The sequence below is a fragment of the Chiloscyllium plagiosum genome, unplaced genomic scaffold (assembly GCF_037043375.1).
Source record: "Chiloscyllium plagiosum isolate Xiang-an unplaced genomic scaffold, Cpla_swu_hap1 HiC_scaffold_16, whole genome shotgun sequence".
NCBI classification, from domain to species: Eukaryota; Metazoa; Chordata; class Chondrichthyes; order Orectolobiformes; family Hemiscylliidae; genus Chiloscyllium; species Chiloscyllium plagiosum.
Window position 1 is genome coordinate 8,298,796 of NW_028270154.1, and position 21,226 is coordinate 8,320,021.

The window sequence follows — 21,226 nt, forward strand, 5'->3', positions numbered from 1 at the left end:
ACCTAAAGGGCATTTTTTTTTCAGGCAGAGGGTGGTGTGTGTATGGAATGAGCTGCCAGAGGAAGTAGTGGAAACTGGTACAATCATCAACATGTAAAAGGCATCTGGATGGGTATGTGAATAGGAAGCGTTTAGAGGAATTGCTGGCAAATGGGACGAGATTAGGATACCTGGTAAGCATGGACGATGGGGACTGAAGAGTCTGTTTCTGTGTTGTCCATCTTTCTGACTCCGTGACTCTATTTGCCTACTTCTTCTATATTCTTTATGTTAAAATAGACAATTTTACACTTCCCTCATTATATCAACTTATTGTCCCTTTGTTACATCTTTGCCTACTCGTTAACATATTTTTATAATGTTGTTGTGTCTTCCTCAAATTATTTTCAGAGTTACCATTGACAATTTCTATCTAAAAATGTCAATCCACTCAACTTGTCAGTTCTTGCAGGTGTTACTGACGGTCTGGCATAGGTGCTCTACTGACCCATTCCTCTTGGTGATACCTACAAAGTGTTGCTAGGTGCTCACGTTGCATGCTTTTCAAGGGGATGCTAACTTCCTATCTCGTATTCCTCCCATGCATTCTCACATACGAGGTGGGGTTTTCTGCCTATCACAGGATCCTCACTTCAGTTGCTCTTGAAAATGATTATAATTATCATTCAAAATAATCTGCTCCCCAATGCTGAACCTCTGTCTAGTAAAGTTAAAATCAACGTAGTTTATAGGAGTGTATGACAATTGCGCTATTAGTAGATTATCAGACAATTCAAAATGTATGGAAGAGTAATATATTTTATAAGTTGTGACGTATTTCTTTTTCTTACGCACCTTAAGATAACATTTATGCCTCAACATTTCTATCATGTATTCGTGCATGCCTCCATTATTCAAACATTTATCAGTTTCTATGTCTTCTTTTGAGTTACAACTTTAAAATGTTACAATTTGCCTTCTCACTATCGTGCCCAAATTTCTATCTTAGGTGCTGTATGAGTGTGCATTACAAAGTTGTAAAGACCTCAATCAAATATTATTTTCCATTGTTCCATTGCTTCTCTTCTATCTAAATTAGCAGTAGGAACATAATTCATGCTAATAGCCAGATTTACTGACAATGAGAAAAAAATTTAAAACGTAAATGTGAATAGCTGTATCTCCAAAATACCAAGCACAATGACCTAAGTCACAATAAATTTGATTGCAAACAGGACTGAGCGTTACAAATGTTATAGTTGAGTTGTCAATGTTCAGGATAATTATAGACTCGGGTTGGAGCCTGTGATGAAACTGATTTATTTGGGTATGTTTATCATTGGAAATATATGATTTTGAATTAGGTTTTGGTGCATTAATTTGAAATCTATTGCTGTCCTCGAATAGATTTTCTGCATTAATGTTTATGATTGATTACAACCTGCTAATCCAATATTGTAAAGCCATGGCACTTTTTTTTTAAGCTGACGTGTTATTGGAGTATTTTAAAATGCTTTATTTCACAATGTCTGCAAAAAGAATTTTATACTTAAGAGTTTTGGATGAAAACAAAACACTCATTATAGATTAAAAATATCCTCATGTTCTATGGTGGCCTGCCCGGGAAATGCCTTGTTTTAAACGTTGATTTAACAAAATGACCAGAACTTTACATAATAGTCGAAATGAGAAATGAAATTACGTCCATTTGATCTTTGTTTTATGTTCACTTTATGATTTTCAAAATCAATGTACGTATCAAGGAATACAATCTGAGAATATTACGCAAAAATACTTATTTTAAAATGCCTAAGTACTTCACATATTCTTATCTAAAATCTATGATTTTAAGGGATCAAAATGACCAGAAATATTTTAGACCCATCATTGCCTATATTTCTAGTTACTGGAAGAATGTTGATTCCAAATATTTAGTAACTTTGACAAGATAAAAATTGCAACAGTTTGGCAGAGAGTTATTTGCTCTAGCATTTATACAACATGCTCCACTAAAGCCATTCAAAGCATCCGTATCAAACAAACAGATATGATGATTAATATTTGTACATTTATGAATGTTGTTTATGTGCATAGGTGCATTTAAAACTAATGGACAATAGATAAATTCCACTCAACAGTAAAATGTTATCAATCATTTCCAGGAGAAAATTATTATTTTCCTACACTGCTTCCATGAACATTGATATCATTAAGAGGTAACGTTATCTCGCAAGGCTTCAAGAATAAGAAATCACTTTTGGATGATTCTGGAGATAAACAGAGAGTGTACTGATTTCCTTCAGGAATGGGGACAGTCAGAGGACCACGAGGATAACTGTTCATTTCTTTCGGAATAGCTCTTCGATTAAAAGCAGCATTCGACTCCCTCTGGCTGCAGCAACAATAATTTGTAGAATCGTAGTAATTTGAACTTCTGGCTTGTTTACACTTCAGTACCACTAGGAAAATTATGATTACAAGGAACATAAAGGATGTGGAACCAAATATGATGATCAAATAAACATTCAGATCCGAAAATTGTTCTGGATTTCTGGGTTGGTGACTATACACAGAGAGTTTATCTGTACCATTGGGCATGATTGAAAAGTAGACTGTCGCCGTGCTGGAGAGACTGGGCTGTCCATTATCCTTCACCAGGATCACTACTCTTTGCATGGTGGAGTCGTATTGCTTATAACCTCGGACTGCTTTTATTTCTCCAGTGAACAGGCCGATACTGAGGAGACTGGGATCCGTGGCTTCAATAATTTTGAAGGAAAGCCGCATGTTCTGTCCTGAATCCGCATCGGTTGCGATTACTTTGGTGAGCAAATTCCCCGGATATAGCGATTGGCTCAGAATCTTCACAGCTGATGAATTATTCCACGCTGAAGGCGAAACAATAATAGGAGCATTGTCATTTTGGTCCAGAATAATAACATTCACAATGGCAGTACTGCTCAATGGGGGATTTCCAGCGTCGCGAGCTTGAACTTTGAACTCAAAGTTTTTCAACTTTTCATAGTCGAATGACAGTAGAGCATTAATATTTCCACTCTTTGAGTTAATTGTAATATAAGGTGCGGGAGATCCACCTTTTATTTGCTTTTTCAAGATAAGATAAGACACTTCCCCATTTTGATCCAAATCTGCATCCGAAGCAGTGACGGCAAATATAGAAGCACCAGGATTATTGTTTTCCATTACAAACACGTTATATGAGGATTGTGTAAACCTTGGAGCGTTGTCGTTTACATCAGAAACTGATACAATTAGAAGCTTCTTTGTAACTAGAGGCGGAGATCCTCTGTCACGAGCCAAAATTGATATATTGTACACTGGTGTTGTTTCCCGATCCAAAGTACGACTAGTGACCAATTTATAATTGTTGCTCATAGTCATCTGCAATTGAAATGGTACATCCATGTCAACATCACATTGAGTTTGTCCGTTTTCACTGGAGTCAGCATCCCTGACATTGATTGTAGCTATTCTGGTCCCTGGTAGAGCATCTTCTGATACTGTACTGGATAATGACGTCACCTCAATCTCGGGGGCATTGTCATTCGTATCAATTAATTCGACGATAACTTTGGCACGTCCGAGCATTGGATAGGAACCTTTATCCACAGTTTCTACATCAAGTTCATATATAGCCAATTCTTCAAAATCTAGAACTCCTTCAACTCTGATTTCTCCAGTTATCGGGTCTAATTTGAAAACCTCACGAGCCTTTTGCGAAGCGTGACTTGTGAAAGAATATGTTAGCTCAGCATTTGTGCCTTCATCTAAATCAACAGCATTGAGTTCCACAACTAAAGTACCTTTAGGAGTGTTTTCTTCAACATTGACTCTGTATGTTTCATGATCAAACACAGGTGCGTTGTCATTGACGTCCATAACATAAATTCGAATCCGAGTAGTACCGGATCTCTGGGGCACCCCACCGTCAATGGCAGTAAGCACAAGATCAAAGGTTGACTGTTCTTCACGATCCAAAGGCTTTTCTAGCAGCAATTCGGCACTTGTACTCGCATCATTTCTGGTCTGAAATTTGAGGCTGAAATGCTCGTTTACGCTGATCTGGTAAATGCTGACTGCATTTCTGCCTACGTCCGCGTCGTGAGCGCTCTCAAGAGGGAATCGCATTCCTGGCGTAATCGCCTCAATAATCTGTAAAACATATTCGTCCTTTGAAAAACGCGGTGCGTTATCATTTATATCTAGTATTTCCACTGAAACGCGATGCATTTCCAAAGGATTTTCCAGCACTATTTGGAAGGAAAGGAAGCAGGTAGAGCTTTTTTTGCAGAGCTGTTCTCTGTCTATTCTTGCATTAACAAACAAAATTCCATTTTTCAGATTTACCTCCATGTATTGCTTTCTGCTGTCAGAGACGGTACGAAATTTGCGGGCCGATAATTCCTGAACGTTTAGACTCAAATCCTCAGCAATATTCCCAACAAAGGCCCCATATTCCAATTCCTCGGGAATCGAGTAGCGAATTTGCCCCAAAACCAGTTCCAACACGGTTTGCAGAAAAATGAAAGACGCTCCGATGCCGAATATGTTCGCCATTGCTCTTTCTGATTTTTAAATCACTAATAGTCACTCTGTCGCCTCTGATAAAAAGGGCAATCTCATCTAATTTCTAACACGAACGCGCGAGATAGAAATTCAAGCTTGTCGTAACACGCCCTTTCAGCATTAATGGAGCGACAGTCTGTTTCGAACATTACCAATCTTCTTCTTTAATCCCTGCGAGAGGAGGTGGGTAGATCTCGACCGCTGTTTCAGCTCCTTATTGGCGGACAGCGACGCAAAGTGTCGCAACCAATAACTGCAACAAACGACCTTAAAGCTGCACTCCTTCCAAAAACTGTAAACATTTAGAAGTGTGCAATCAAAATCTAACAAGCAGGTACAATAATTTGTGTGTATTGTGCAATCACACGTTCGTCTAACTTAAGGTATGACATGCATTAAAAAATATTACATTTCCTGGAATACGTTTGTGATATCATTAATTGCCAGTTTTACGTTGCCACATTTTCACCCGTTAAATTTTGCTGATCGAGCATTTTAATTTTAATTTTGACATAAATAAGTTTATATAGTTTTCTTTTGAGAAATGAACGTTTAATAAACAGTTTATTTGGTTAATGTAAGATAAATAAGTGGAGGTAGATCCTGCCCACTGACAAAAAATGAAAGATTCAATCATCAAACTTCATGTTCAAACTTTGAACTTTGACTTCGCTTATCTTTAGGGTGTGTGTTTAGTAATTGGCATTTAGGCTGAGGCCGTTAAGTCAATCCTTTATATATTGTTTTTAATTATCTAACCTATTTTTTTCTAAGCAACCTGCGGACAGATGATAGTCCATCCCTTTGCAGCATGTTGGGCTTGAACCCGAGCATCCCGGTTCACAGGTAGGGATTCTACAACTGTACTATAAGAGGTCCTCACAAATAGTTGTGTTTTTTTTTAATTTAGGCTTTTTTTTCTAACAAAACAGTTTCACATATTATTGCAGACCTCTCGAGCAAGTGGGACTTGAAGCCGGATGTCTTAGTCTAAGGGTAGGGATGCCATCAATGCGCCACAAAAGGGACAAATCAGTAGTTATTTTGAATGTCTTACTGTGACACATTCAGCTGCACCTGGACTTAAATTGGATATCAATTAATTCTGCAACGTTTAAGCTGATATATTTCGAACAATGTCCAGTTTTGTTTCAACTTACCACTCAATGTCAGCGTGTTTACCTGGAACGTTCGCTCTGACTCTGCAGCCACAGATACTGAGCATTTTCAGTATTTTCTGGACTTATCATTAAATTGTCTTGTCGCACCAATATAATGAGGCTTCCCGTAATGTTGCCTAGAAAAAGAACACTTGACAATATTGGGACTTGTGAAACAGCTATGATTATGGCAAACTACGTTGTAGACTATATACCTGCCAAACATCGATGTGTTTCAAAAACATGGAATGTAAATCTTATCATCGTTAATGACTTACACAATGCAAATATTGAAATAGTGCTGTAGTGCTGGAGACACCAGGTTGATTCTTTGCCAGGGTAACAACAGAATGATTCCAGAATAATGAGGTAACGCTTTAACTATTGAGTACCTAATTAAAGAAAAAACATATAAAGCAAGCATCACACTGCTAATTTGTCGACAACTTGCAAAGTAACATTCTAGCATGCACACAGTAACACTCCACAGTATCTTGTACTGTATTTATGAATAAGAATAGTTCCTCTTAAGCCATTGAAATCTATGTTTGCGTCAGAAGATTTCTGGTGGATAGGAAGAAGCCCATGACATGAAAATGCTTGCTGTCTAGTAATCATAATTGCATAATGTGAATTGAGTTGTGTTTTTCAGATGCCTCTCGTTAACCTCAGATCTTTATGCTGCACAACCTACTCATCATTTAGGTGAAATACTTGACTCATGTTTCTTACTTAAGTGAAATGCACAAACCGACTGTCAATAAATTTATCTTCTGACAATACTTTTTCTGCCAAAAAAATATTTATCAATTGGGATAATATGCGGTTTCGATCAATTTAATATTTTAAACCTTCATTATGATTTTTGTTTTCAGTACAAATATATTAGCAGAAATCCATTGAACTTCCTAGCCAGAATAAGAATTGCTGAAAATGAAATAAGCACTTATTTTAACGGATAAGAGTTGTGAATATGTTGTTATTTTATTAGTTTTTACAAACTAAAAATATATATAGTGATCATCCGTTCTCACTTGCATGATGATACCAATTAATATAATGTCTTCTGTACATTGAAAGCTTCGTATCGGGCTAGGTGATATAGCATTTCTAGCTGCTGGCACCTGTGATCATTTGTAATTGGTCTTCAAATGTCTCTTCTGCTAATTTCTAACAAGTTCATACCAATAACCGAAAAATTGCCTGCTGCCTGCTTAGGTCTATCGGCGTTTCTCTTAGAAAGGTGTCTGAAAAACTCTGGAACACAGAACATAGAACATTGCAGCGTAGTACTGGCCCATCGGCCCTCGATTTTGCGTAGACCTGGGGAACTGTCGGCGCAACTCTACTAACTGATCACCAAGGCTACTGTTGCTAAGCTGATTAATCGAATCTGTAAGTAAAACAAAACTCCTCCATGCTTATTGGCCTGCTTCACTCGCAAGTCCCTACTAAATGTTACAGAGTTACAGAGTTATTAATGCTAGGGGGTCTATGAAACTGTGCAAAATGTTACATATAACCTTTCTTATTTCTCATTTCCAGAAAAAATAATTTGACATCTTAATTTCAAGTACTGAGACAATCACGCTGCAGTGTATTGGTGACATTCCAACTAACAGAAATACACTTCAGTCCTTACATATCTTTCTGTACTTCTTAAATGTATTGTAATCTTGAATACCCAGGTCCTAATTTTCCTATCTCACAGCTCTATCTGTCTGATGGTTCTAAGATCACACTTACTTATTTCCTGTTGCACTGTCAATGCATCGGTTTTGTTAAAAGTTTATCATTATTATCATTATTATTAACTCATTTATTCATTCACAATACTTAACAATCATGGGTTAGCCCATCATTTATTGCTCTTTTTGAATTTCCTCGCAGACAGTTAAGAGTCTGGAGTCATTCGGAGGCCAGAGCAGATGAAATGTGTATGGCAAGTTTCCTTCCATGAAATGTATAAATGAACCAAAAGAGATTTAAAACAAGTAAGAATGGTGAAATGATCACGATTACAACAGCTTTGCATCCCAGATGTGCACTTTTATTGAATTTGCATTTCCACATCTGCCATGGTGGATTTCAAACTCACATCTGAAATAATGGAACAAAACAAAGAACTGCAAATGCTGGAAATCCAACATAAAAGCAGAAAATGCAGGAGAAACTCAACAGGTCTTGCAGGGTCTGTTGAGAGAAAACAGACTTAAAATTTCGGATCCAGTACCCTCCTTGAGAAATGCAAGATGGCGACAAGATGGCAAAATTTGTATTTGTGTATTAAAAACAAACAAAACATTTAAGAAGCGCAGAAAACCAGGACGAAATAGAAGTGTAATTTTGTTAATTAGAATGACATCAATATATGAAGACAAAATGACCTCTGTTTTAGAAATCAAGAAGAAGAATTAGTTTATCTAGAAAAGAGAACGTTCTGAAGATGTATCAGTGGACCCCAAAGTGTTAACTTTGCTTTCTTTTCACAGATGTTGCAGTCTGGCTGAGATTTTCCAGTAATTCCTATTTTTGTTCCAAAAAATATTAGCCTGGGCTGCTTGAATTATTTGAGTCCAGTAATATTAATACTGAGCTTCCAACTCTCCAGGAATATGCCAAATCCATTCAAATACTGTGACCTTGATTTGTTACTTTAAGACTTTCCTAATCTCCATTTGTTTTGTGTCCCATTTGCTGCCTATCACTCATATTGATCAACTTTACTCTCATTGCTACTTTGCTTTTTTGCCTTATCTTCTTGATTTAGTCTACAAAATATTCCCGCAGCTCAAGCCATCTTCCATCCTAGTTATGCAGCTCACTAGAAAATTAACCCAAGCACTGTTCAGGCGAATATTAGCCTGAAGATATTGAACTCAGTTTTCAGTATTGCGAGAGTGATCCATGTTCAAAACCTATTTCACCAACACAAATACCTAGGCCAATTTTCGTCAGGTTTTGGGTCATGTTTTTTTGATGTCACTATGCTTGCAGCTCACGTAATAATGCAGATATGATTACCTTTGGTGTTCATTTATTTCGTTAATGACTATCTGTTCATAGAGTCCCAGCAAAGGCTTTGGAATTGAACAAAAGTGGTATTGAGCTGATTAGGATTTATCAGAAACAATTACTATGTTTATTCATTTGTTTTCAACAACAGATTTTTTTTCGATTCTGTCCAGCTCTGGGCAGCTCGTGGTAGGCTGCTAAAAGTTTAAAGAATTATAACCCACATGTCTGAAAAAGAAATAGAAGAAACATTTGGTCTCTCTCAAAAATATTTGCGAAGAGAGTGGTGCAGCCTGCCAACTTTATGAAATGAAATGCCTTGGCATGTAGGCATGAATTACTTCATTCCATCAATAGCAAGCACCAAAATATAAAAATTAGAAATGTTATGTGGAAAGAATTTCATTTTTAAAAAACTGGGATTTCAGGGAACCAGCCGCTATTACAACAGAAGAATTGGAATTCTACAGTCTATTTCATGGCCCTGTGATCCCTAAATCAGCTTTAAAGTGAGCAATCTGCTATTGAAGTCAAGATAGGAATACAATTTTACTAAATGTGTAATTAAGGAACAGAATGAGGTTAAGACCGAGTTAATCTATGTTGTTTTAATTACATATATATTGAGGGATGAAAGGTAATGCAGATATTCTATTTTCTTTGAAAGAATGTTGAGGGAATATTTTCGAACACCTGACAGGGTAGGCAGGAATTCAGTTTAAAACATCTTTCCTAAAACTACACTTCCAACAGTTCTGTGTTCTTTCTGCACTGAACGGTCATGCCAGCCAAGATGTTATGCTCAGGTTTATAAAATGCAATATGAATTGACATCAGGGTTCTTAGCTGAGGCAGCAATGCAGAGACTCAGACAAACAGCTCTGCTAACTATTCAACCCAAAAATTAGGTCCACGACGTGGATGACATCTTTATCATCACTAAATGAAACAAATTAGATGAAACTTTCAAGACCATCAATAATACGCTTACTGACATAAAATTCACTACAGAGGATGAAACCAACAACAAACTGCCATTCCTGGATGCTACAGCTGATAAAACAGCTAATGGGGAACTTCAAACCAGTGTCTACTGGAAAACAACGCATACAGCCTAAATATGGAACTACTGAATCAATCATCCCAACATCCGCAAACAAAGCTGCATTAGAAAAGCATTTCAACGAGCCACCACACACTGCAGCACAGAAGAACTATGCAGAGCAGAGAGAAAAAAAAATCACCGATACAGTGTATTCAAAAAGAACGGGTACCCAATGAACACAGTCCGCCGACTTCCCAGCAAAAAACTCAAACAAGCAGGCAAAACACGTCCAGAAACCCTAGCCAATCTCTTCTACATCAAAGACATCTCACAAATGAATACCAGACGACTCAGACCCCTTGACATCATGGTAGCTCACAAACCCACCAAAACAGCAGCTAATGAACTTGAAAGACCCCGTACAGACGACAAGCAAAACTCATGTTTAGATTAGATTAGATTACTTACAGTGTGGAAACAGGCCCTTCGGCCCAACAAGTCCACACCGACCCGCCGAAGCGTAACCCACCCAGACCCATTCTCCTACATTTACCCTTTCACCTAACACTACGGGCAATTTAGCATGGCCAATTCACCTAACCCCTGCACATTTTTGGATTGTGGGAGGAAACCGGAGCACCCAGAGGAAACCCACGCAGACACGGGGAGAATGTGCAAACTCCACACAGAGAGTCGCCTGAGGCGGGAATTGAACCCGGGTCTCTGGCGCTGTGAAGCAGCAGTGCTAACCACTACTCATTTAAAAAATACCTTGCAAGAACTGTAAAACACTACATGGACAAACAGGCAGAAAACCTGCCACCAGGATGGCACGAACATCAACTCGTCACAAAATGACATGACCCACTCTAACTAGTATCCTTACATATGGATGAGGAAGGAAATCACTTTGACTGGGACAACACATCCATCCTAGGACAAGACAAACAGAGACAGGCACTAAAATTCCTAGAAGCATGGCATTCCAACTGGAACGCAGAAGCTCACTGAAGATGTTACCTAGTGTTGTGACAAAACATCTGGAAACGAACCTTCCAGCTCAGCGAGCAAACCTACATCCATGAATCAACAATGTCCAAACTTTTCTGCAAAGATTTCACTGCGTGGTTTTGAAGAATTTCTGAACGTACTGCACATGGAGCACAGACGCATCAAACTCCATTGCATTGAGCATGTTTTGACTTCATTTATTAATTCACGGAATGTGGCTGTTAATGGTTAAGTCACGATTTACTACCCCACACAATCGCTGAGAAAGTGGTGTACAGATCCATCGTTGAACTGTTGCAGTTGATGAAGTAGATATAGAATCGAATCGAATAACAATTTATCGTCATGGGAATTTTTCAAAAAGGACTACAGTGAAAAGTTTTATAAGTTGCCATATCACCAACCGAAATTAATGTCAGAAGTTATAAACAAGAATAAAAGAAAAGTTCATCACTGTTCAATTAACGGTTCTTGCCTAGGCTGGAAAGCCAAGCCAATGTTGCCACACTTGGCTGGGCCAAGAACGCCACGTTTGGACGACGCAGCCCTGCCATTCCGAGACAAGACTTCAATGCTCGGACCAGACCTCCACACTGGGACTTCTTGCCAGCTGCTGGAATACCTGGAAGCCACGGAAGAAGATATCTATGTCGGGACAAGACCGTCATGCAAGGCTGACACTATCCCTCTTGTTTACCACCACCTCACGTGGTGACCACGAAAGCAGATGACAGGTCTGCCAGGTGCCATATCTATACTACCATTCCAGGCTGCCAAACGCCACGTGTTTGCTGGGCCTGTGTCAAGTCATTAAAAGAAGATAAGGTACCATAATAAATTGAAGCATTAAATAAACAAGTAATTTTACGGAGTAGAGGATCTCTGGGCTCCTACACTGAGGAGACTGCATGTTGCGCTGCTACTCTGCTGTCATTGGAGATGTACATCCACAATGTTGTGAATAAGGGAATTTCAGGTGTTGTGGCACAGAGACAATGAAGAAATGGATATGAAGTTCATGTTAGGATGTTATCTGGCTTCGAGTTGATTCTTTTCATGATGCTTGCCCTATGGATCTGCCCTCCTTCCATTTCTGAGTCGTAGGAATGATGCGGTGGAAAGTGTTGTTGAAGAAGGCATTTTTCATTAGTGCGCTGCACTCTGTAGACGTAAACACTGAATTTCAGAGTTGAACTGGGAATTATGCCATTTTACACCCAGGCTGCACTTGAACAATTGTGACATCAAGTTATTATCGTAGAATTAAAACTATTGAGGAGCAATGAGAAACGGCCCGCTGAGTTTAGTCATACCTACAAATGAACATGCTTGTAGTTGTTGCACGGTTGTGGTAGCTCAATTCTAGCACAACAATTCAGTAATTCTTCACTGTGCTGTCCTGGAACCAACCATCTTCAGCTTCTTCATTAATCACCTTCCCTCCATCTTAAGATCAGAATTGTGAATGCTCTCTGATGATTACACAATCATTAGTGCCTTCGCAATGTCTCAGATAGTGAAGTAGTCCATTCCCAAATACAATAAGAGGTGGAGAATTTGTGGACTGACATGTTGGCCGACACTGTACTAACAATGACAACAGAAAGTTGGAAACGAGGAGTAGGAATAACTTATCAGAAATTTTATCCTGATTTTTCTGCCATTAATTATGATAATGGCTGATCATGCAACGCAATACTCTGTTCTTGTTTTTTTCCACCTATATGCTTTGATCTTTAAGCCCCAAGTGTTAAATCCAAATCCTTTTTGACAACCTTCAGCAAGACCGAACCTCGTAATCAGCTTTACAGTCCACTAGGCCCCGAATGCCAACATACTGGGCGTATCATTAACCAGAATCAAAACAGAACAAGTTACATAAATATGGTGGCTACAAGGGTCCTCTCCAATTTATTGCAGGGCAACTACATCAAAATTACTGCAGCAATTGACAAACGTAGCTTAGAACCTCCTTCTCAAGCGTAATCAGATGTGAGCAATAAATGTTGACTTTCCAGTGACGGCCGAGTCGCATAAAAGAATGAAAAGCCTGCTGGCAGAATAGTCTCAACGGGGAGTGAAGGTGGAAACTAGGGTGGGAATCAATTATGCTGCTTTAGGAATATTGTTGGAGCTGCACTTATGCAGCAGTGTTGACAGTACTTCATCATGTTCCTGACTTGTGCATTGTGGATGTCGGATGGTCTCTGGGGAGAGGATGAGGAGAATTGCTTGCTGCAGTATTCATAGGCCCTGATCTGTTCTTGAAACCAGTCTCTTTATGGCTTGATTAATTCCGTTTCAAATCAATACTAAAATGCAGGTTGTTGATTGTGGAGTTATTCAGTGATGCAATGACACTCAGGCTTATATGGTTAAGTATTCTCTTGTTGGAAATAGTTGCTGACGGGAGTATGTGTTGTGTAACCATGCTTGCTTCTTATCCGATTAAGACTTGATGTTGTCCAAGTCCTTCTGCAGATGGGCATGGACCACTTCGGTGCCAGGTATACTTCAAAAATGTGCTGAAATTTGCACAAACATTAGCAAACGTACCCACTTCTGGCTTTATCAAAGGGGGAGATATGTTGATGAAGCAAATGAAGATCTCTGAGCCGAGGACATTATTTTGAGGAAACACCACGGCGATTGTCTGGGACTGATATTACGGAAATAATGAATTATTGGGTTCTAGCTGTATAAGTAGCATGTTTAAACATTGCTTACGACCCTTGATGTTGGAGAAAAGAATAGATTTTTCCTTCTTCGTAGGTTTACAATATAATGAAATGTTTCATAATGCCAGCTAAAGGCTCGACATTATAACAATTGAACATCTTCGGTGAGGGTGCAGCTATTTGTGGCTAAGCAAATCCATCAGACGTTCGAAGAACTAATGGATGAGAAGACAGCGAAATGCACAACAGCTGACAATTTAACGCAAATTGTATGAAAATAAAAAAACAATATTTCCAACTAGTAACCATCACTGTTTCACAGACTTGAACCCAGGCTTCGACACAAAACTTATACATTAATCGTTTAATGTGAAATTTCAGTTTTTTGGAATACATAGGGACTGTTCAAAATAAATGAGTTTAGACTACTGAAATACTCCAGGGCGGAATTCAGAACATCTCACAATTACTTGATTTCATTACCTTATTTAACTGCATGCGCGTGAATATACAGATATTCTTTGTTTCAAACCATAAATAATAAAAGTTCAAATTCAAAATTGAATTTTAACATTCATGTTAAGAATATGGCTCTCAATTTTGAACTTTTACACAAGCATAAATATAATTGAATACATCTGGAGCGGCCAAAGGGTACGGGTAATTGGAGTACATTAATGTTTGCAGTACCAACTAAATAATGTGTGAGCAGGACGTTTAACCTACAAGTGAGCACAGACTAAGTAATTGTGCGCCAGCAAGTATTACCTGTCACGCAGAGCATCTAATTGTCTGCAAAGATTAGTTCGTTGCGTTGTTGTCATGAACACCCATTTCATTGAACGGCAACGTAGGATGACAGGGTTTCAAAAAGAGAAAATCACTCTTCGATGATTCTGGTGACAAACACACACTGTAATGATAAGTTTCAGTCTGAACGGCCCCACTATAACTCAAAGGATGGCGTCCTGTTGGTCGATTCAAGCCATCATCTGAATTACCCTGACGATAACAACAAACTGTGGGGCTGTAATCTTCAGCAATATTTCTATCTTGTCGATACTTCAGGACGAGCAAACAAACAATGAGCATGAGAAATAAAAAGGAAATTGATCCTAATATAATGATGAGGTAGCTGTTTATATCAGAAAAATGTTCCAGGCGTCTGGGCTTATCAGTTTGTTCAAACGATTTCTCAGTTACGTTGGTAGTTACGGTAAAGGAGATTGCAACTGTAGTGGAAAGACTTGGCTGTCCATTATCCTTCACACGGAGGACCAATCTTTCTGTACTGATATCTTGATCACTAAATGCTCGTGTTGTTCTGATTTCTCCAGAGAGATGTCCCACAGTAAAAAGGCCAGGATCAGTGGCTTCCAGTAACTGGTAGGAAAGCCTTGCGTTCTGGCCAGAATCTTTGTCAGACGCAAGTACCTTGGTGACCAGGTACCCTGGATATGTTGCTTTGGGCAGGATCTCCACTGTTGCTGATGTGTTCCAAGTTAAAGGTGAAACAATAATGGGTGCATTGTCATTTTGATCCAGGATAATAAACTTTACAAGGGCAGTGCTGCTCAGTGGAGGTGATCCAGCATCCTGAGCTTGAATTGCCACATGGAAATGTTTCTGTTGCTCATAGTCGAAGGAGCGCAGTGCGTAAATGTTCCCGGTTTTGGAATTAATCGTGATGTACGCGGAAGAAGGTATTTCGTGCTTTTGATCGTCTAGAATGGAATAAGATATTTCCGCATTCTGATTCAAATCAGCATCATTTGCACTAACAGCAAATATAGAAGCACCGGGAGTATTATTTTCCATCAGATACACGTTGTATGACGATTGTGTAAATATTGGTGCATTGTCATTTACATCAGTAACTGAAACCACAATGGATTTACTAATTGAAAGAGGAGGAAATCCACCATCCCAGGCTAAAACGGAGATATTGTACAGTGGGGTAATCTCATGATCCAGAAAGCCATTGGTAATCAATTTGTAGTTGCCCTTCAGATATTTTTCGATCTTGAACGGAATACTGTCAGGAATCTGACACTGAACTTCCCCATATTCTCCAGAATCGCGATCCGTTACGCTGATCAGAGCTATACTAACCCCCGAAGCAGCATCTTCCTGCACAGCACTCGATAGTATTGTTACTTGCAAGTTAGGGCGATTATCGTTAGTGTCAATGACATCGATAGCAACAGTTGCATGGGCTGACAATTCAGGTGGAGCGGAATTCACCGCCAGGATGTCAAATTCATATGCATTTGTTTCTTCAAAATCTATTACTCCTTGAACTCTAATCTCTCCAGTCACAGGGTCCAATTTGAACAAGTCGCGAATATTTTGGTTAACGTGATGTGAGAAAGAATATGTTACCTCCGCGTTTGTTCCTTCATCTATATCAGTAGCATGAACCCTTAACACCAAAGAGCCATTCGCGATGTTTTCTAGCGCTGACGTCCTGTAGGTTTCATGATCGAATACGGGGGCGTTATCATTTGCGTCCATGACATTAATGATGATTCGCGCTGTGCCAGATCTCTGCGGAATCCCACCATCGATAGCCGTCAATACCAGAGTAAACATTGATTGTTGTTCACGGTCCAAAGACCTCTTTAATACCAGCTCGGCATTTTTACTGCCACCTCTTCTTGTCTGCACTTTTATACCGAAGTGCTCGTTCGGACTGATCTGGTATGTGTTGATTGTATTTGTACCCACATCCAGATCACGCGCGCTCTCGAGAAGGAAACGTGCCCCCAGCGCGTTTAATTCACTGATTTGCAAATCGAATTCCTTTTTGGAAAAGACGGGTGAATTATCATTTACGTCTAGTATCTCCACTTCAACGGGATACACTTCCAAAGGATTATCGAGCGTGATTTGGAAAAAGAGAGAACATGCAGCGGTTTTGCTACAAAGCTGTTCTCTGTCGATTCTTTCATTAACAAACAAGAAACCATTTTCTACATTTACCTCTATGAATTGCTTCGAGTAATCAGAAATCAGCAGAAATTTGCGGCTCGATAATTCCCAAACCTTTAATCCTAGATCGTCAGCGACGTTGCCAACAAAGGTTCCACGTTCCATTTCCTCGGGAATCGAGTAGCGAAGCTTTTCGGAGACCAGGTCAGAAATGCATAGCGAAAAAATTATGGAAACCTGGCTAATCAGTGGAGTCGCCATTGTGATATTGATGCGTCGCTTCTGACAGAAACAAAAGCTAGCTGCGTATTAAAATCTTATTTTATGATGTTAATAACCGCAGGGATATCACCGGGGAAGCTTTATTGCCGTGACTGCAGACGAGAAACGCACAAACCGACTATCCCTTTCGTTCTGTTTGTCTAACGGAGGAGGCGGTCGATCTCTCACAACGTCTCGAATTCTTATTGGTAGACAGCGACACGAAGAGTTTCCCCCAATAACTGCAACCATTCTTAAAGCTAAACCGTTGGGATATCTTGTCACATTACAAGTGTACAATTAAAAATGCCTGGACTAAAACGATTTTACGGTTCGGTTTTATTTACACTGTGGTGTATTGGAATCATGAGCTGTCTCATAGTTACATCATTCTAGCCACTAATCATTGGCCATGTTTAGTCCATATAATGTCATTCCACGATTTAATTTAAATTGGTACTAGGTTATCAACTTTACAAAACTGCCAGGCCTTAAATACAATATAGTGATTCTAAAAGATTCCAGATATCCCTAGGACTTGAAAAGGCCAACATTATTCCCGAAATGCTGTTCCTGTCATTTTTTTTCAATGACAATAACAATCTCTCAATTGGAAACATTTGTTCTCTCTCGCTTAACAGTCGAAGTCAGTTTATTTTAACGCACGCACACAGACTTTTTGAATGTCATTTGAATATATTTCTGGTAAACCTATCACCCCTTTTCCAGGAGCAAACATCACCACCCTGACCATCTCCAAGAAACTGTATATCCAATACATAAGTGTGCTGCACCTAACATTTGAAATTTCTACTGCCATTTTGTCAAGACCAGAGCATTAACTTTGCGTCTGTATTCTGAGAAAGTAAGGAAGTCCTGTGGTAAAGTATAAAGAATATCGTCGACAGATTCGACAATCATAGCGAACTGAAAATCATCATATCTGCCAAAATCATTGGTGTTTAGGGTGTAGGTTTGATCGCTGAGCTGTAGGTTTGATATTCAGACGTTTCATTACCTGGCTAGGTAACATCATTAGTGGCGACCTCCAAGTGAAGCGAAGCTGTTGTCTCCTGCTTTCTATTTATATATTTGTCCTGGATGGAGTTCCTGGGGTTTGTGGTGATGTCATTTCCTGTCCGTTGTCTGAGGGGTTGATAGATGGTATCTAGATCTATGTGTGTGCTTATGGCGTTGTGGTTGGAGTGCCACACAAACCCACCAACACTCTCAAACAAAAACTAACAAACTTAGAAGACCCAGTACAACCCATGGACAAAACCAACGTCATCTACAAAATTCCATGCAAGGACTGCCACAAACACTACGCAGGACAACCAGGAAGAAAGTTAGCCACCAGGATACACGACCACCAGCTAGCCACAAAAGGACACGACTCTCTCTCCCTCGTAGCCCTACACACGGATGAGAAAAAACACCACTTCGACTGGGACAACACATCTATCCTGGAACAGGCTAAGCAAAGATATGCCAGAGAATTCCTAGAGGCCTGGCACTCCAACCACAACGCCGTAAACAAACACATAGATCTAGATACCATCTATCAACCCCTCAGAAAACGGACAGGAAATGACATCACCACAAACCCCAGGAGCCCCATCCAGGACAAACATATAAATAGAAAGCAGGCGACAACAGCTTCACTTCACTTGGAGGTCGCCACTAATGATGTTACCTCGCCAGGTAATGAAACGTCTGGATATCAAACCTACAGCTCAGCGAGTAAACCTACACCCGAAACCTCAGCCTGAGCTGCAAACCTTCACAAACCTTGCATCATTGGTGTTTGCAGCCTTTTTAGTGAGTTACCTTTTGAATGCATCTGAAATTGGATTGAACAATCATTGAACGCTGCCATTGTGACCCCGTTATTTAGCCCGATACCAAACTGAATAGCTGTAAGACTGAACTACGACTGCACTCGAATTCTGTGCACCTCAAACTGTTTTTGTAAATAATTCACGTGATTAAGAATAATCAAACTTAAACATCGCAGAAATAAATGCGAGCTATGAATCATGAAGAGAATGAAAGAAAAACCACAGATGTTGAAGTGCGGCACGACTGGCTGTTAATATTCGCGAGGTTAAGGATGGGCAGATGAATGGAAACATATAAAAAGAATTACATGCGAGATGTTTGTGGCGTGGTCGTCATAAAAATGCTTGTAGGAGAATAATAATTGTTGGAACGAAAGCAAAATCTTATTAAAATGGATGAAGAATCATAAATGTTCAGATTTTATCTGAGACTTCGAAGGACGAGAGGTAAATCGATATATCGAAGGAAAATCGCAACGTTCCACCTCGATGGTAGACAACGTGGACAGCAATGATGAGGTCACTGCGAGCAGATAGCAACAGGCAGCTCCTCAAAAGAGAACGCAGTCGGGAACGCACAGCACTCGCAATGTTGTATTTTGAATGATTGGAGCGTAGAAATATAGGAGCAAGCGTTCGCCATTCAGCGTTCATTACTAAGTAACGTCTTTCGTTCATTTATCCCCATAAGCCTCTATCCCTTTGGTAACTTGAATTCTTTTCGAAATATAGTTTAAACGTAGTTGAAGCATCTTTAAATATTGAGCTTCCACATCCCTCTGTGTAGGAAATTGCCACGGTTCACTGTTTAATAAAAAATGCTCGTCATCTTCGTCCTACATAACCGGTCCTTCTTTTTCCAATTGTGCGTAATGGTACGAGGATCCTCATGCAGGCGAATCATCTCTGCTGCATCAATGATGTAGTGACTGTAATATTTTACTTCTAACTTAGCACTTTATTTCTTTCAACCTCGTTCTTAAGTTTTTGAACCTAAGTACTTGTACTTAAGATGGCGCCACTGTGTGTGACTACATTGAAAACTTTTCATAGCACTGGGGTACTTTAGTACTTGAGTACTCGTGACAGTAAAGTTTAAATGTAAATCTATCCTATCCATACTTTTAATTGTACTGTTAGTTTCAATAAGATCACTTCTTTGAAACACCAGAAAATACAATCCCAACTTGACGAATGTTCTTAATAGGACAGTCCCGCCACCACAACAAGAGGTCTGGTGAACCTTTCTTTTACTCTATCTTAATAATAACAAATAATCTTGCATTAAAGATTAATATTCCTGGCAATTTGCTAGACCTGCATGTTAGACTTCCATGACAAATTGATGAGGATACCCAGATGACTTTATGCATTGACACTTTGCAACTTCTTGCTATTTAAGAAACAGCATCACAAATTTTAAATTACATCCTTATTCGACTAGTTCTTGAGTCCAGATATTTATTGCATTTAAATGCCACCAATAGTCTCAATGGTACTCGAACCCATCTCTTAGGAAAGATCCAAGAAGTGTTGATTGCGTTTGGACTGACATCTGACCTTGCATTCTTTCAATAGGGAAATGCGCTTCTGTGAAAATGAATGACTGAATGCAGCCGAAATTCTCTATTTGTAAATCGTATACGTGTAATATTCCCAGTGCAGCAACGTGTATTTTCAAATATTTATCCATTTGTATTAGCCAAGAAAGAGATTGGATACAGTACCTCTCTGTCTAACTGTAGTCCTCTGATTGCTCTTCCTGACCACAAGGACAAGCTGCTATGTCTGAGCAGATTGCAACGTGAGTTAGGTCACAGCGGGAGCACTGCCTGCAGTTCTGTTCGCCACAACGTAGGAAAGATGTGACTGCACAAGAGAGAGTGAAGAATGATTCACAGGATGTTGCATTGGCTGAAGTGACTCAACTACGAAAAGAGATGAGATAAGCTGAGATGGTTTTCCCTAGAGGAGAGAAAGATGAGGGGCAATGTGATGAAAGGGTACAAAGTTCTAAGGAACAATGATAGGAGAGGTAGGAGAAAATCGTTCTCTTGATTAGGTGGGTCAATAATCAGGCGGAGCACAATATTAAGGAAACAAGCAGGAGATTAAAATGGATATAAAGACTTTTGTTCTTCACCTACGTGTTGTGGACATCTCCAATTTACTGCCTGAAAGGTTTGTAAAAGCAGGAAATCTCAAGATGTAACTACTGTTTTTGAATGAACACAGGGAACGTCATAACATGCAAGTCTGCAGGCTGAATGGTGGAAATTTGAATGTCTGATGCCCGACACAGACACGTTGAGTCTCTTTCCTGCTGCAAAAACTCTAGGCAGTTATTCACTGCCAATCAGGTTTTCTTTTCCTGTTGCTGCACGAGGACGTCTTCGGAATTTATGGTTCATCCTGTTCATTCGCTAACCACATTGTTGGAAGAATGGAGTCACATACAGCAGCTGTGACCACCGGTTTACCTCCCCAAATGAGTTTGTACATCAACATGCCATTAGGCCAACTATAGTCTTCACATAACCTTTACGTTTAATTTGATATCTCATCACCCATTGTGCGATTCGAACACAGGTCGCCAGAACATTGATTTTGGTACTGCGAGGCCAGTAGCGTTATCAGTACACAAATTTCTCCCCGTTGTGACTCTCAGAGGCTTATTAATAGATACAGCTGAAATCTCGAAATTAAACACAATCCATT

The 21,226-nt window shown here is 39.4% G+C and overlaps 1 protein-coding gene and 1 pseudogene across 1 annotated transcript; both read right to left on the minus strand.

The window, feature by feature from the left end:
* Nucleotides 1-1,699: 1,699 nt before the first annotated feature.
* Nucleotides 1,700-4,845, minus strand: LOC122556972 (protocadherin-10 pseudogene; annotated as a pseudogene).
* An 8,779-nt stretch (nt 4,846-13,624) lies between these two features.
* Nucleotides 13,625-16,801, minus strand: LOC148147468 (protocadherin beta-15-like). Its single transcript, XM_087995028.1, has one exon. It carries the CDS (start codon nt 16,665-16,667, stop codon nt 14,277-14,279), a length of 2,391 nt encoding a protein of 796 aa, XP_087851154.1. The 5' UTR covers nt 16,668-16,801; the 3' UTR covers nt 13,625-14,276.
* Between the last annotated feature and the right edge of the window lie 4,425 nt (nt 16,802-21,226).

What these genes read in the sequence shown, in the direction of transcription:
- LOC148147468 (XM_087995028.1), bottom strand. Translation starts at nt 16,667, where the DNA reads ATGGCGACTCCACTGATTAGCCAGGTTTCCATAATTTTTTCGCTATGC.